General features: G+C 41.3%; 1 protein-coding gene across 2 annotated transcripts in view; it reads left to right on the forward strand.

Moving 5' to 3' along the window:
* LOC131245166 (protein REDUCED CHLOROPLAST COVERAGE 1) overlaps positions 1-11,570 on the forward strand; it is a 34,618-nt gene extending 23,048 nt beyond the window's left edge. Inside the window, exons 23-25 of one of the 2 annotated variants that reach the window (XM_058244437.1) lie at positions 5,366-5,456; positions 6,312-9,183; positions 11,327-11,570. In XM_058244437.1, the coding sequence (XP_058100420.1) occupies positions 5,366-5,456; positions 6,312-8,660 (2,440 nt within the window). In that variant the 3' untranslated portion in view covers positions 8,661-9,183; positions 11,327-11,570. The remainder of the gene's footprint in view (positions 1-5,365; positions 5,457-6,311; positions 9,184-11,326) is intronic. The other variant, XM_058244436.1, reaches the window with a different exon arrangement.
* The last annotated feature ends 2,904 nt before the right edge of the window (positions 11,571-14,474 follow it).

Here is a 14,474-nt window from a genome sequence, read left to right on the forward strand (position 1 = left end):
TCGCCCAAATCCGCGGGTTTAGCCTCAAGGCGGTCCTACCTACGGGACCGCCTCAGCTCTCCTTGCTTTCTTGACCAACCCTAGGGTTTGGATGATGGTCCACCACAAGTCGACAGACAGGGTCATCATCTAGCAAAATCATCATCACATTCTCACACACCCACATACAATTTAAATTTATCTACTAAGCAGACTCATGATTTATGAGTAATGGTGCATGTGTGTTGTGTGTGTTAGTGAGGAAGTTGCTCACTTCCCACAACTCATGGAAATCAAATTTGCACAAGAAATAATTAAGGCATGCATGCTATAGGGCAACATCATAAGAGCGATCCAACAAGACATCAACAAGTAATCAACAAAGTTACATTAAGTCATGTAAGAAGCGAGAACAACATCATGTGAGGAAATCAAATAAAACATATAATTCCACACCACTCCAATATGCATAAAATCCTAGGTTTTTCTCTATATTCTCTAAAAACATCGACCAAGCAATCAAAATCATTAATCTCATAATGAAATTGGTGCTAGACCACCTAGGAGTAATAGTCCGCACCTATGGATAGTTGAGATCTTGAAAAACGACCTAGAAGCGCCAAACTCGATGTTGATCGGCCGGAATCCTAAGACAATACACTTGCATGTTAGGATTTCATACAAATCCTAGCTCAACACAAAGGATTACAAAAAGGATGGGTGCTTACCTCCCTAATCGGATGGAAATCGCTTGCATTTGTGGATGTGGGGTTTCTTGAGGAAAGGGAAGAGGGGTTTTTAGATCTCACCTCCCTTTGGCCCACCTTTCTCTCCCTTCTTCCTTCTCTCTTTCTCCTCTTTTCTCTTCTTCCTCTCTTCCTTCTCCTTTTTCTCTCCTCTCTCCCTTTACTCCTTAGGGCAAATTCGTATGAGGGAGTGGGTGCCCCAAATAAGGCCTTTTATAATGCCAGATTTGGTGACAATGGCCCCAAGTGTTGGGTTTTTACTATACTAGACCTATGAGAGGGTCTTTCTAAGCTCTAGGGCCCACTATGAGGTGTACAAGTCAATATACACCGTAGGATAGTTAGCCCTAATGATGATTTACGTATGGATATGATCGGCCCGCCATTTGGATGCGCCGATCGACAGATATGATGAGAAATCTGTTCAACGGTCGCCGATGGTCGATCGGGGCCGCGGCTATACGGATATGAGTAGGGAAATATCCTTACTTCATGGGTAAAGTTTGGTCGCAAACCGACGGTCCGAAATCCTGAACTTTGCATAAGAGTGGACGACTCAATACACTTAAGTTCCAATTCCTTCCTTTAGGGTATTTGCACTTCTCATGCACTCGTCCTTCGGCTCAAGTTGAGCGGTTCTGGACAGTACCCAAGTCCGATTCCCGCGATGGACGTCAAGCCCAATGGGATGGACATTATTCTATAGTTTTGGAATTTGTGGTCCACTAACGAGCGGTCTAGAGCTTGTTTGGATAACCGGGGCAGTTTTGGTGGTCCTTTGACTATGAAACTTATAGGATAAGTGCTCCATGGCCCGATGAAGGGTCATGCAAAATTTGGGGATGATCAAATATGGGGTTTGGTCGCACGGGTCTGATTCGCGATTAACGGTCACCGTACCACGATCGGGTCTTAGAGTTTGTGGACGGGCGTAGAAAAATACATTAGACCCTCATTGTAAATTATGAAGAAATCCGACGGCTGAAATGTCTCACATTTCAGTTTTTATTTACACGTGCCAGATTCCAATTTTGGCATTGGTGGGGCGCATCTGGCAAGTGCCAGATTACACTTCTGGGTGTCCACTGGGTCCGTGGTCCGCGATGGTCCTCAAGCCCAGTGAGATCTATGTTCCCCTCAATTTTTATAATTTTCTAACCTTCCCATGTCGCGGTATAGCCCGCACGGGCTGCTGCCAAGTGTAAATGGTCATTTGGCTTAACGGCCCGCACTTGGCCCAATCACAACCCGACTGGTCTACTCTAATGGGCTAATCCTAACTTAATTTAGTTATGGCACCAAACCATGAGTAGTTTAACCGAACGGTCCTGCGGCAAATCTTACGAGGACCCCTCAGTACACTGTTCTGGTTGGACGGGACGTTACATGATTAACCGGACTTGTGCAGTTCTTCACTGGTACACCCTGTATAAACTGACATTGAGTACTAATGGTCATTAAGTAATATTTAGGTTAATTAAATAAAAATAAAAATAAAAATTGATGGATTTTTGGAAATCCAAAACAGTGAAAATCAAGGATGTTACAACCAGCTCCCACATCTCATTCTTATACAGAGAGTCAATCTCATCTTGCATCACCACTATCTACTTCTGAGCATTTGGATCATCCAATGCTTCCTGGAAGGTGGACGGGTCCCCCTCATTTGTCGCATGGGCGAATATAATGTTCGAGTCATCCCCTATCAATTTCAACGCCCATCACTGCTGATTTTTCTGATTCCTTGTGATATTGCTTAAGAAACAAATAATTCTCATCAAACCTAACGTCTTGGCTAATCATGATCTTCCGTGTGACCCCAGTCATACAAGCTGTATCCCTTCACACCATCACTATAGCCAACAAAGATACACTTCTTAGCCATTTGGTCTAGCTTATCTCTCTTAACTGACGGTACATGAGAGTAAGCATCTCAACCAAAAACTCGTAGCCCCGAGTAATCAACATCATAACCACTCCACACGTCTTTTGGAATTTTACAACCGATTGACGTAGACGGGGACCGATTCACTAGGTAACAAGCCGAGTTAACAACCCTAATCCATAGCTCCTTGCCTAACCTAGCTTTGCTCAATATTCTTCAGGATCTCTCCAATAGAGTCCGATTCATTCGTTCTGCTACACCATTCTGCTCTGGTGTATGCCTGACTGTGTTATGTCGCACGATCCCTTCATCTTTACAAAACTTGTTAAATTCTTTAGAAGTGAATTCACCTCCATTATTTGTCCTCAAAATTTTAAACCTCCGCTCTAACTATTTTTCCACTACTGTCTTCCACACTTTGAAGGTTGTAAAAATGTCTGACTTGTATTTCATAAAGTACACCCACACCTTTCTAAAATAGTCATTTTATGAATGATACAAAGAATGATGACCCTCCTTCAGAAACAACGGGTGAAGGCTCCCATACATCAGAATGCACATAATCTAAACAATCCTTACTAACATGTTTTCCCAACTTAAAAGATAACATTAACTGTTTACCAAAAATACAATGCTCACATATATTCGAATCAATGCTTTTAAATGTATGAATTAAGGAACAATCAGAATGTACATTCATGCCGCGCTCACTCATGTGGCCTAGATGTGTATGCCACAAACGTGTCGACGTAGACTCCCCTACAGACGTTGTAGCTCTACCCGATACGATATTCCCGATCAACCTGTAAAGGTTACCATTTCGATGCGTCTTTCATCACTACGAGTGCCCCTTTTGAAACCTTCAGGATACGATAAAAACCGGTGAATTTACACCCAATAGCGAGAGCATCCAGAGAGATCAGATTCTTTCGTAGTCAGGAACGTGTCTCACATTCGTCAGGATGCGTTCCATCCCATCAGACATCCTGATGCGCATCGATCGAATTTCAACGACCTTACAAGAAACATCAATGCCCATAAACACCTGGCCACCAGCACGGTTGTTGTATATGGTGAACCAATCCCGATGCGAGGTCATGTGGTTTGACGCCCCCATATCCAAAATCTACTCAATGCTGAGATGGGTGGATTTTAATGCAATCAACACATTATTGGTGTTTCCATCCTCACTCGACTCTACTGCATTGGCCTCTTTCATCGCTTCATCTGCCTTATCTCCCTTTTGGGCTTTAGAATTCCAACAATTCTTCCTCATATGCCCACGTCTTCCACGGTTCCAACACTTCATCCGCCCTTTGCCCTTAGACTTGGACCATGAACGCGAAGAATTACCATTCTCGCGCTCTGAATTCCTTTCCCTAGTTACCAACACATCTGTGGAGGAATCAACGCTATTGTCCTTCTTTCTCAATACCCTCGACTGAAGAGTTGAGATGACAGTCTCAACATCAATGGTCTCTCAACCGTGACATATACTGTCTATGAAGTTATCGTGAGACTTTAGAAGGAAGTTCAACAAAATTAGGGCTTGATCTTCCTTGCCCATCTTCACTTCTACGCTTGTCAATTTGCAAAGGATTTGATTGAATGCGCTGATGTGTTGATTAAGATCCGACCCCTCCGCCATCTTCAGATTATAGAATTGCTTCTTTAGATAACGACGATTCGACGATTTCGTCATATACAAGCCATCTAACATCTTCCAAAGTCCCATGGTGGTCTTTTGATCCAAGACATTGTAAAATACATCGTCCGCCAAACATAGTTGGACCGAGGTTTTCGCTCATTTGTTCAAGCTCTTCGCATTCTTCATCGTTCATAGATGTTGGACGCTTCTCAATACCAAGAAGTGCACGTTGCAATCCTGACTGAACTAGATGACTTTCCATAGTTCGAAGTTGTTTTTCCCAGTGAACTTTTTTGTTTCATACTTCATGTTTGATCCCTTAATTGTCATGATGCCAACTTGAACTTGAATCCCAACGTACTCTCCGATACCACTTGTTGGGAACTCGCGGAAACAAACCTCGAATTTGGATCACACGAGATTAAGCAAACGTAAACAAGCAATCACAAAGCATACACATTTTTACGTTGAAAACCCCTTATGGGAAAAAACCACGGCACAAAGCGACAACGAATCACTATGAAAGCAAAAGTACAAGAGATGGAATCACTTACAATAATCCGAAAACCCTCTTTTTCATCTTCCCTAAGCCCTCAAAAACATTTTGCCATCCTTAGAATAGCTTAGGAGTACTTGGAATTACCCTAATCCCGTAATAACACCCATATATAATGTTGCACCCGGAATAGAAAACAATTCCTGCAATTCCGCAACACCATGCGCTTCTGTCGATGTGATCGATAGCCATCGAAGGCTCTTCGATGGGATTGAAGCCACCTTCGATCATATTGATTTGGACCCAAAAACAGTCCAATGGGCAAAGAGAATAAATAGGGATTTTCTCGATGAGATCGGGTGGGTTGTCGATGGGATCAACGGATGCTCGATGGGATCGAGTGGTCTATTGATGCCATCGACAGACCCAATTATAGACAAATTTAAGACATCTGATAATAGACATAACCATGCTCGTATTTGGACATTCATCCCCCCTCGCACACACACTCACACACAAAGGTTTGGCTCATTTTATTTGAGCATTGTTGTTTTCATGAGCCTTACAGGTGATAACTCTTGCTACTACTGTTGATTTATTTTACTTGACAGTGTGTCAGATTTGCTTGATTACATAAACCCCGATCAAGATATCAGAGGAAGAGATGCTGAGTCAGGGAAAAAGAGAAGTTTTGGGACAAAGGTATGGAGATTCTTCTCCAGTCTGTATATGTTCTTAAGCTGCTTTCAGATTTGACAAAATTTTGCAAATTATTGACTGCCTTAGCTGTTGTGAAGAGGAATGTCCTCAATGTCCTTGAAGCCCACAAAAATTGGTGTCCCTCAATAAAAAGAAAAAGCTCATTTTGTAGGAGATCTATATCAAGGATTTAAATAATGGTTTTGGAGTGCGACTTGCATGGGGAGCAGTACCACTAACAAATCACCCCAACTCGTCCATTTTGGTCTTGTATCATTCGGTTTGAGTCCCTTATCTGTCTGGTGACTTGTTTCGTTATGGATGGAAACTGATGTAACTTGGCGATACTGAGTTGTATAGGATGATATTTGAAACCATAATGCAGACTACTCGTCAGTGGTCTATAATATAGATGAATCGTAGCCTGAAAACATGATGATTGGATGATCCTAATGGAGAAAGGTAATTCCAATAGATGTTGGAAATCCGGGAGAGTATGAAAAGATAATTCTATCAGATATATAGCTTCTATTAGATCCCTAAGAGATTTCTGTGAATAGAGAGACTCATAAGAGAATTATAGGTTAGTGGAGAAATATGAAGTTGGGATTGGGAAAATAATCTGTTTTAAGCTAAGTCCATCTTCCAAAAGAAGAAGAAGAAGAGGAAATCAGCTCTTTTAATGATCTTCTAAAGCTATAATTATATTGGAAAGAATTAAAATGATTGCTGATATGCACCATTCTTCAAGTTCCACAGCATGTTCTATTTTCTTACCTCAATTTTATTAAATTTGATGTTTGTCTTTTTCCAGAGATTTTAGGTTGATTTTGTTTTTTATGTCAAAATTTATGTCAGGTTAAAGGAAGGTCCACCCAAAACCTCAGCTTGCCAAGCTCTGACAGTTCTCCAAAAGACTCACTTGCCGCAGCTTCAGATGAAGAGAAGCAACCAATTGTTAAACTTAAAAGTAGCCCGACGGATGACCAAACTAATGCTCTGCTGGTTCAATCTAAACATTCTGTTGAAGAAGTTGTAGCTGAGGTGCAGCCAACCATTGTCAAAGAAGTGTTAACAGCAGCAAACACAGAGGGAGAAGATGGATGGCAACCTGTTCAAAGGCCAAGGTCAGCTGGCCTAGCCGGGTATAGACTCCGACAGAGACGGGCAAATATTGGAAAGGTCTATAATTATCAGAAGAAGGATGTTATTACTGAAAATTCCCTCTCCAAAGCAAGTAATTCTTATCCAAACAGTCGTTATTATCTCTTGAAAAAACGAACAGTAACTCCTGGAAGCTACACTGACTATCAACCTGTGAAAAGTTCCTCACCTGGAGGTGCCAAATTCAGCCGTAAAATAGTCAAGTCTGTGACGTACAGGGTCAAGTCAGCACCTTCGTCAAGTAATGCCGAGGTGGCAGATGGCTCTACAAATGATAGTAAGACTTCCAATTCACCTCTAGAGCCTCGGCCAGGTTCTGCATCGAATGATTACCGCATGCATCCGTCTGAAGTTACAGCTCAAATGAAGAAAAATTTGACCATAACTCTTGGGAGATCCCCTTCTTACAAGGATGTAGCATTGGCACCGCCAGGCACAATTGCTAAGAATATGCAAGTCAGAAATCTGAAAGAAGACCTTTTGGACAACAGACAACCACCGAGTGGAAAATCTGGAAAAGAAGCAACAGAACCGATCGTTGCTGACAATCCTCTGGAAGATGCGTCTAAAGCAACGGAAGTAGACAATGCAAAGGAAAAGAACTCTCAGAATTGCGTTCCTGATTCCATAGCTAATGGAAAGGAGGAAACTGGACCTGTTGATAAGAAGGAAGAAGGCAAATCAAATGATGAAAAGAGAAATGACCTTTCTGTGATGGTCTCTCCTGATCCAGGTGCAGTTGCTTCTGGCCATATCTGTATAGAGGGCAATCTGAGCATTGATGCTCTTGGAGGTGAGGATCATGAGGTAGACAGCAGCACACAGACTGATGTGATTACTAGTTCTACTGATCCGACCAATGGAAAAGAGAGTCAAGGGTATGATTTATCCAGAAGCATTCAGATGGAGAGTGAGTCAAGCTCCGAAGCATCAGCAGAAGGCGGTTGTGAGAAGGCTTCATCTGGCAGCGTTGAGCCTGAGAATAACTCAAGCTCTAATGCACAAGTCGGGGAGGATCATGACAAGGTCAGCACCATGGGAGCCAGAGGCGATGACCCGGAAGGGAATTCTTCAGCACCAAATTCAGTTGAGGTGAAAGACATCCCCAACAGGAAGCTGTCTGCATCAGCTGCTCCCTTCAGTCCGTCTGCAGCCATACGTGGCCCTGTGCCAATGAATATTAGTCTCCCCCCTGGAACAGGTGCAGTTGCACAGTGGCCAGTAAATATGACCCTTCACCCTGGTCCTGCAGCTGTTGTTCCAACAGTTACACCCATTTGCTCCTCTCCTCACCACACCTATGTGTCATCCCCAAGATCACCTAATGTTATACATCCCTTGCCGTTCATGTACCCTCCTTATCCACACCCCCAAGCAGTACCAAATGGCACCTTTGCCATGAATAGCAATATGTTTCATACCAATCATATGCCATGGCAATGCAACATGAACCTGAACACATCAGAATTTATTCCAGGGACAGTATGGCCAGGCTGTCATCCAATGGAATTCTCTGTATTGCCAACTGTCATCGAACCGGTTACTCAACCCACGTTGGAGTCAAAAATGCCGGCTGACAATTTTGAAGTCATGACTTCAACTCCTCCAGGGGAGACTAAGGAAGGGAAAAACATCAAGAAAGAAAATGGTGATGCAGTATCAGGAGTCATAGAGAGTGGGAGTGTAGTAGCTGAAAATTCGTTGGAAAATAAGCAAGAAGATGGTGACTCTGGTTCTCATAAGAATGAAATGGTTAAAAACGAACTGATTTCTGTAAATGTTCCAAAAGAAAACACTGAGAACAATGGTGAGAAGCACATGCCGAGAAACAGTAATAAAAATGACGGAGAGGGGAGCTTCAGCATTTTGATAAGGGGGAGAAGAAACAGGAAGCAGACTCTTAGAATGCCAATAAGTTTGCTCAATAGGCCATATGGGTCACAGTCGTTTAAGGTTATCTATAACAGAGTAGTCAGAGGGAGCGAAGTTCCCAAATCCACGGATATTTCTTCAAGTGGAGATAGCACGTCCAATGTTCCATAGACAGATTTTACCAATAAGTTTAGCCGAAAGGGCAAGGAAAGAATTAGAAGACTAAGTTGTTTTTGTTTTGTTCTTAAAGATACTGAAGCATCTGGTTCTGGCTTTCATGGTCGATATACAGACGTCTTTTTTTCCGGCAACTGATGTTTCAGATGTTGCATATCATCATTTACCCATTTGACCAATCTTGCAGACAAAAGTACAGGTTAGTCCTATCATTATGGCTATTCAATTTTAGTTTTTTTATCAATCGCATGCATATGTATGCAGCTATGTAATTTATTTTATATCTGCATGCACATACGCATGTGATTGATAAGCTCAGTGTTGAAAGCCTTCTGTCCTGTCCTCCGAGGCAACAGGTCCATTTGAACTTAATAATCTTAGATAACTATGCTTGTTCTTATTCATTGTCATTGAAACCTAAAAGCCAATGCAGGTGTTGATTGCTGAGATTCAACTGGTCTCTACTCCATGCATAATCACTTTTGATGAAGCACAGTGGATTTTCATTTTACATCAGGTATCACTCGATTCCATTTTCTGCTTTTACCATTGGTCTCTCTGCAAAAGACAACTAACAGAAAAGCCCAAGATCTAGTATATACTATCTATTAAGACACAATCATAGAATAACATCAGAGAAGATCTTTGCAATCAAAACCACACCATTGGGCTAAGGGCCTGTTTGGTACATGGGCTTAGGTGGGATGGAATTGCATTTGGTCCCATGTGGGATTTCCGGTGGATTTTGAAATCCACTACACATGTGGGCCCCACATTGATGCATATGTTTTATCCATGCCGTCCATCCATATACACCCTTTACACGTGACATTCTAGTTATATACGTGTTCAAGTGACTGACATACAGTTATGAATTTGGTTCGTTGATTAAAATTCCATGGTCCACCAAACGGGGTTTTGCTTAATCCAGTATTTTTCCCATAGCAAGAATTTTATCCCAAACATGGGGATTGGATGGCCAAAATTCCATGGTATTTCCAGACATGCAATCATTGTTCAATAATGGCGTTAAACCCATCTAATGCAATTCAATACCATTTATTCCCACGGACCAAACATGCCCTAAGAGACATTCATTGTAATTAACCCTGGGTTTCGTGTCAAGTTCCACTGTCTAAGATTCTTGCATAATTGATGATTCCCCCAAATTTGATGGCCTAAATTAGCCTTCTTTGTTAGTGTTGTGCAAATAGTCTACTTGGGTCACTGTTCCCACTTTGGACTCTCAAGATTCTTGGATACCTTAGGTTATCAAAAATTTCTTGTATCTTTTGTTTCCTCTCCAACTTAATGCTCCTGCTGTCACTCCAAGGTGTTCCATAACGGTAATGGTGGCCATAACGGCTACTGTTGTTACCATTATGATATGGGTGGTAACGGCCGTTACGGCCCCCATAACAGCCGTTACAACATTTTTATTTTTATTTTTGAAAAAACTGTTTCGGGACCATTATGGGGCCGTTAGGCAGTTTTTTCCATAATGGCCATTTCAGCCCCGTAACGCGTGACGGTTATGGCCGTTACGTAACCATTTTTATATACTATGGCCGTCACATACAGTCACTTCTGGTAAACAAGTTCAAGTTAAGAAAGAAGTGCTCTTCTCCCATGTGTTTATGCAGTGTTATAGCAGCTGTGAAGGACAAGGCTATATTGTAGTGTTTCATTGTAAGCCCATACCGTACATATTGACGAGTGATTCGTACACAATATAATCTTCTTCTTGTTTTCCTTTTGTGTGTGTACCATTATAAGATTTCATGGGGTTGGATATTGTTCTTTTCCACCTGAGAGTTGCAACTGGAAAATCATCAGCATAGAGAATGGGGCAACTAGAATTTCCAGATCCTATACATCACGGAAATGGAGAGGCAATCTTATCAAAACCATTTAGTTGATTGGATTTTTGATCCAATGTCATGAGCAGTTTCTTACGACCTTGAGGTTTGGCATCCAACCTAAAAAAACTGATGGATTGTAGTCTTATGTGTTTCTTTTACCTTACATGCAGTGGGTAATGGGCTTAAGATGCACCTTCGGGTTTCTGCTTACAGCGGAAATCTGGGTTTTTAAAGAAGGCTAAATTATCTTGATTCGTCAATGCATGAGTTAGGATCCATGCACATTACATGCATACACATGAATAAGCATACCAAAAAAAAAGAAGCATGTGTATGTATGTATTCTGCATGTGTGCATGTACATACGTACATATGGAAAATGATCAGAGTGCAAACGTTCTCACAAAAATTGGGGTACAAACGATTTGTGTGGGCCCTACTGTGATGCATTCATGACATCGACCTTATCCATGTTGAACGCCATGGGCCCAAAAATCAGGCCAATCCAAGACTTAGGCAGACCACACCATTGGATATACTTGAGAGGGCATGTCCTCCCCCTCCCGACTGTTCTGGATTGGCCTGATTTTTGGGCCCATGGCCAAAAGTGGATGGCGTGCATGATGATTGGAGTGGATGTCAATGTCATGAGCACATAACAGTGGGGCCCATGCAACTTGTTTGCACTATAGCTATAATGAAAACATTTGCACTAGATGACTATATATGTATATACATATGTGTGTGTGTGTGTTAAATCTTTCTTCAAGTTTGTTAGAGTTTGATTGATATTTTCAGATTGGTGTGCAGGTTCTTCCAGGTAATTTTGTTTTCCGGATTTGCAAGAGGGTCTTAAAGCAGCGGTCCTTAGGATGAAAACTCTTGAGTAATAGTTTTGACTTAGTTTACATGAAATTGCATTGGAATTCTTAAAGGGATTTTGTCATGACATTCAATTGCCTACTACCTGTTGCATAATATTGTTTATTACTGCAACTATGGTGGCAGAATGAATAATGTTGAAAATTTTTAATTTCATGAATTTCCATTTAACAAAGATATCTGGATGAGAGGAGAGGAGAGGAGGATCAATTGATATTGATGCTCTGGTAGAGTATGATGCTCGATATGCACGCATTCTGAAATCATACACGTGCCATATACTTCTATTTTGATTGTTCAAACTAGGACATATGCTGAGAATTGGTCATCATTGGGTTGGAGCCCGAAGCGTAGCGTGTTTCAACGCCCAAGCGCAATTTTTCAAAAAAAAAAAAAAAACAAAACAAAACAAAGAAGGGAATTGGTCATCATCAAAAAATCATATTTCCTGGCCACAACACGACCGTGTTGGATTTGAAATCGTGACTTATACAACAATTTGTGTTGGGTTCGAGAATGGAGAAGATAATCGGGTCAACATTGATAGATTTGTGTTGGGTTCTAAATGATGTAGATTGACTACAGGAAGCTTGTGGACACCTTAGATCGAAGCTCGGAAAGTGATTGGCCGGTGGGTTCGCAGGTTGAAGTGTGCAGCTGTTGCACGTGCGTTTTCGCAATACAGTAAGAAACGACGCTCTTCCAATTGGTTGTTGACGATAAAACGTGCTGGAGCAATGGATGCCTTAGAATGGAGATGCTTTCTAAATGACCGAACGACTTAGATGAGGGTGGGAATTGTACGCGGATTGCCAATGCAACAACGTCAAGCAGACCCAAACTCAAAGTGAAATTGGATGGCGTACTAAGTTTGTTAATAGGCTTTTATCGTACTGACTAAACTTTGTGGGCCCACTATGAATGTACGTGGTTTGTCTACTTAATCCATCCATTTTTTAGCTCATTTTAGTGTTGAGCCCAAGATTGAAGTATATTCAAAGCTAGTGGACCTCACCACAAGAAACAATGAGAATAATGATTTCCATTGTTGAAACCTTCCTAGGGCCTAGAGTGATGTTTATTTGTCATCCTTTCATAAGATCACACAGACATGGATGAATGAAAAACACAAATATCACCTTGACCCAAAACTTAGGTGGCCCCTGAGAAATTTTCAATGGTGGAGGCTCAATTCACACTGTTTCATGTGGTGTGGTCCGCTTGAGCTATGGGTATGTTACATTTTTGGGCTCAAGCTCTAAAATTATTTGGTAAAATGGATGGATACAACGGATAAAATAAATAAATCACAATGGGCCCTTTAGAGCTAAATATACTAAGTTACTCAGTACACAGTCCGCCTCCCACTCAAGTGAGCCACATGGCATGAAACAAACAATGTTAAACATGAATTGTGAAAAATGTACCATAACTAATTTATACTCTCATCGATTGTGAAAATTTTAAGATCACTAATGTATACTGTCACGTATTGATAATTTGTCATTCTTGAAAAGGAGATGACCAATTATTATAAATTAATTGTCTGTATCATACTTAAAAAAATCATAATGACGGTCATTTTATATTACTTAAATGTCACATCATATTCAAAATAAATTATAGTTAATGTTTAGTTAGAGGTTTTTACTATAATTATAAAGTAAGGAGCAATAATTATAAATTTCCTACGATAGAAAACCTTTAAGTAATGGAAAAGGGGCCTGTACTTGGATTCCATGCTACCCCAGTACAGCGGGGAAGCCTTAACTATATGTGGTGGGCCCACAAAGGTAGGACCACGGGCACTGATTGGGTACTACCCCCACCAAGTCCTAGCTAGTGGATGGACGGTCATGTCAGGGGATTTATGGGGCCTATTGACAGCGAGGTGGGCCAGGGACCTGATCCCGTTAACGCGATTGGATGCAGACTGTCTACTGACAGCAAGGTGGCTAGTGACAATGCTCCAAGGCCCCAGCATGATATGTGTGTCCTATCCATGTCATCTATTCATTTTTTTCATACTATTTTATGTTATGAGCTTAAAAAATGAAGCAGATTCAAATCTCATATGGACCACACTATAAGGAAAGAGTGGTGATTGAACACTCACCATTAAAAATTTCCTAATGGCCACAAAACTTTGAATTAAGCTGATATTTGTGTTTTCTGTTCATCTATTAAAAATTTTCTAATGCCCACAAAATTTTGAATTAAGATGATATTTGTGTTTTCTATTCATCCAGTGACCTAATCAACAGGTAACAGGTTGATGACAAATAAATATTACAGTGAACTCTAAATTTATTCATTTATTAATTTTAACACCCTGATCCATAGCAAGTGGTAGATTAAGTGAAAGATATCTAGTTTCAACACTGAGGTGAATCTCCACTGTTTTCTTCTGTTATGGTACACTCTACTATTACAGTGAACTCTAATTTTTATTTTTATTTTTAAATAACAGCCCTTCAATCTCCGCATCTCCGCTGTTTTCTTATGGTGTGGTACGCTCTACCTTTGGATATCCTTCATTTTTGGTATCATTCTCTATAATGATCTGGAAAAATAGATGGACGGCTTGGACAAAACACATGTATATATGGGCCCACGGAGCATTGTCAGTAGCCACCTCGCTACTGAGTCTGTCCGGACGTGGACGCGGATTGCGTGCTTTTGGCACGCGTGCCTGTAAAGGTGCGTGTGGGGTAGCAATGCACTGGAATCGCATACAACACCTGTTTTACACGGCAAGTAAAACACCGAAGCTCTTTCGTCCTATCAAGCTGTATACGTGAAATCCACTCCGTCCATCATGCTATAGTCCTTATGACACCATAAATACGAAATATCAGCTCCGTAACGAATTTACATTGGACACATCACTTGGTAACAATGTAAAATTGCTCATAAAACTTCTAAGTTCGTACGTCGCGGCCCGCCAATATTTTAGATAATGCTGAGTTCCGTTTTTGCCTTCCGTCGTACTGATGAGTCACACCTGGGGAGCAGGTTTGAGGAAAGATACATGGCGTGGTGGCCCCACACGCTAACTACGGTT

This window comes from Magnolia sinica, chromosome 5 (genome assembly GCF_029962835.1).
Source record: "Magnolia sinica isolate HGM2019 chromosome 5, MsV1, whole genome shotgun sequence".
Lineage (NCBI taxonomy): Eukaryota > Viridiplantae > Streptophyta > Magnoliopsida > Magnoliales > Magnoliaceae > Magnolia > Magnolia sinica.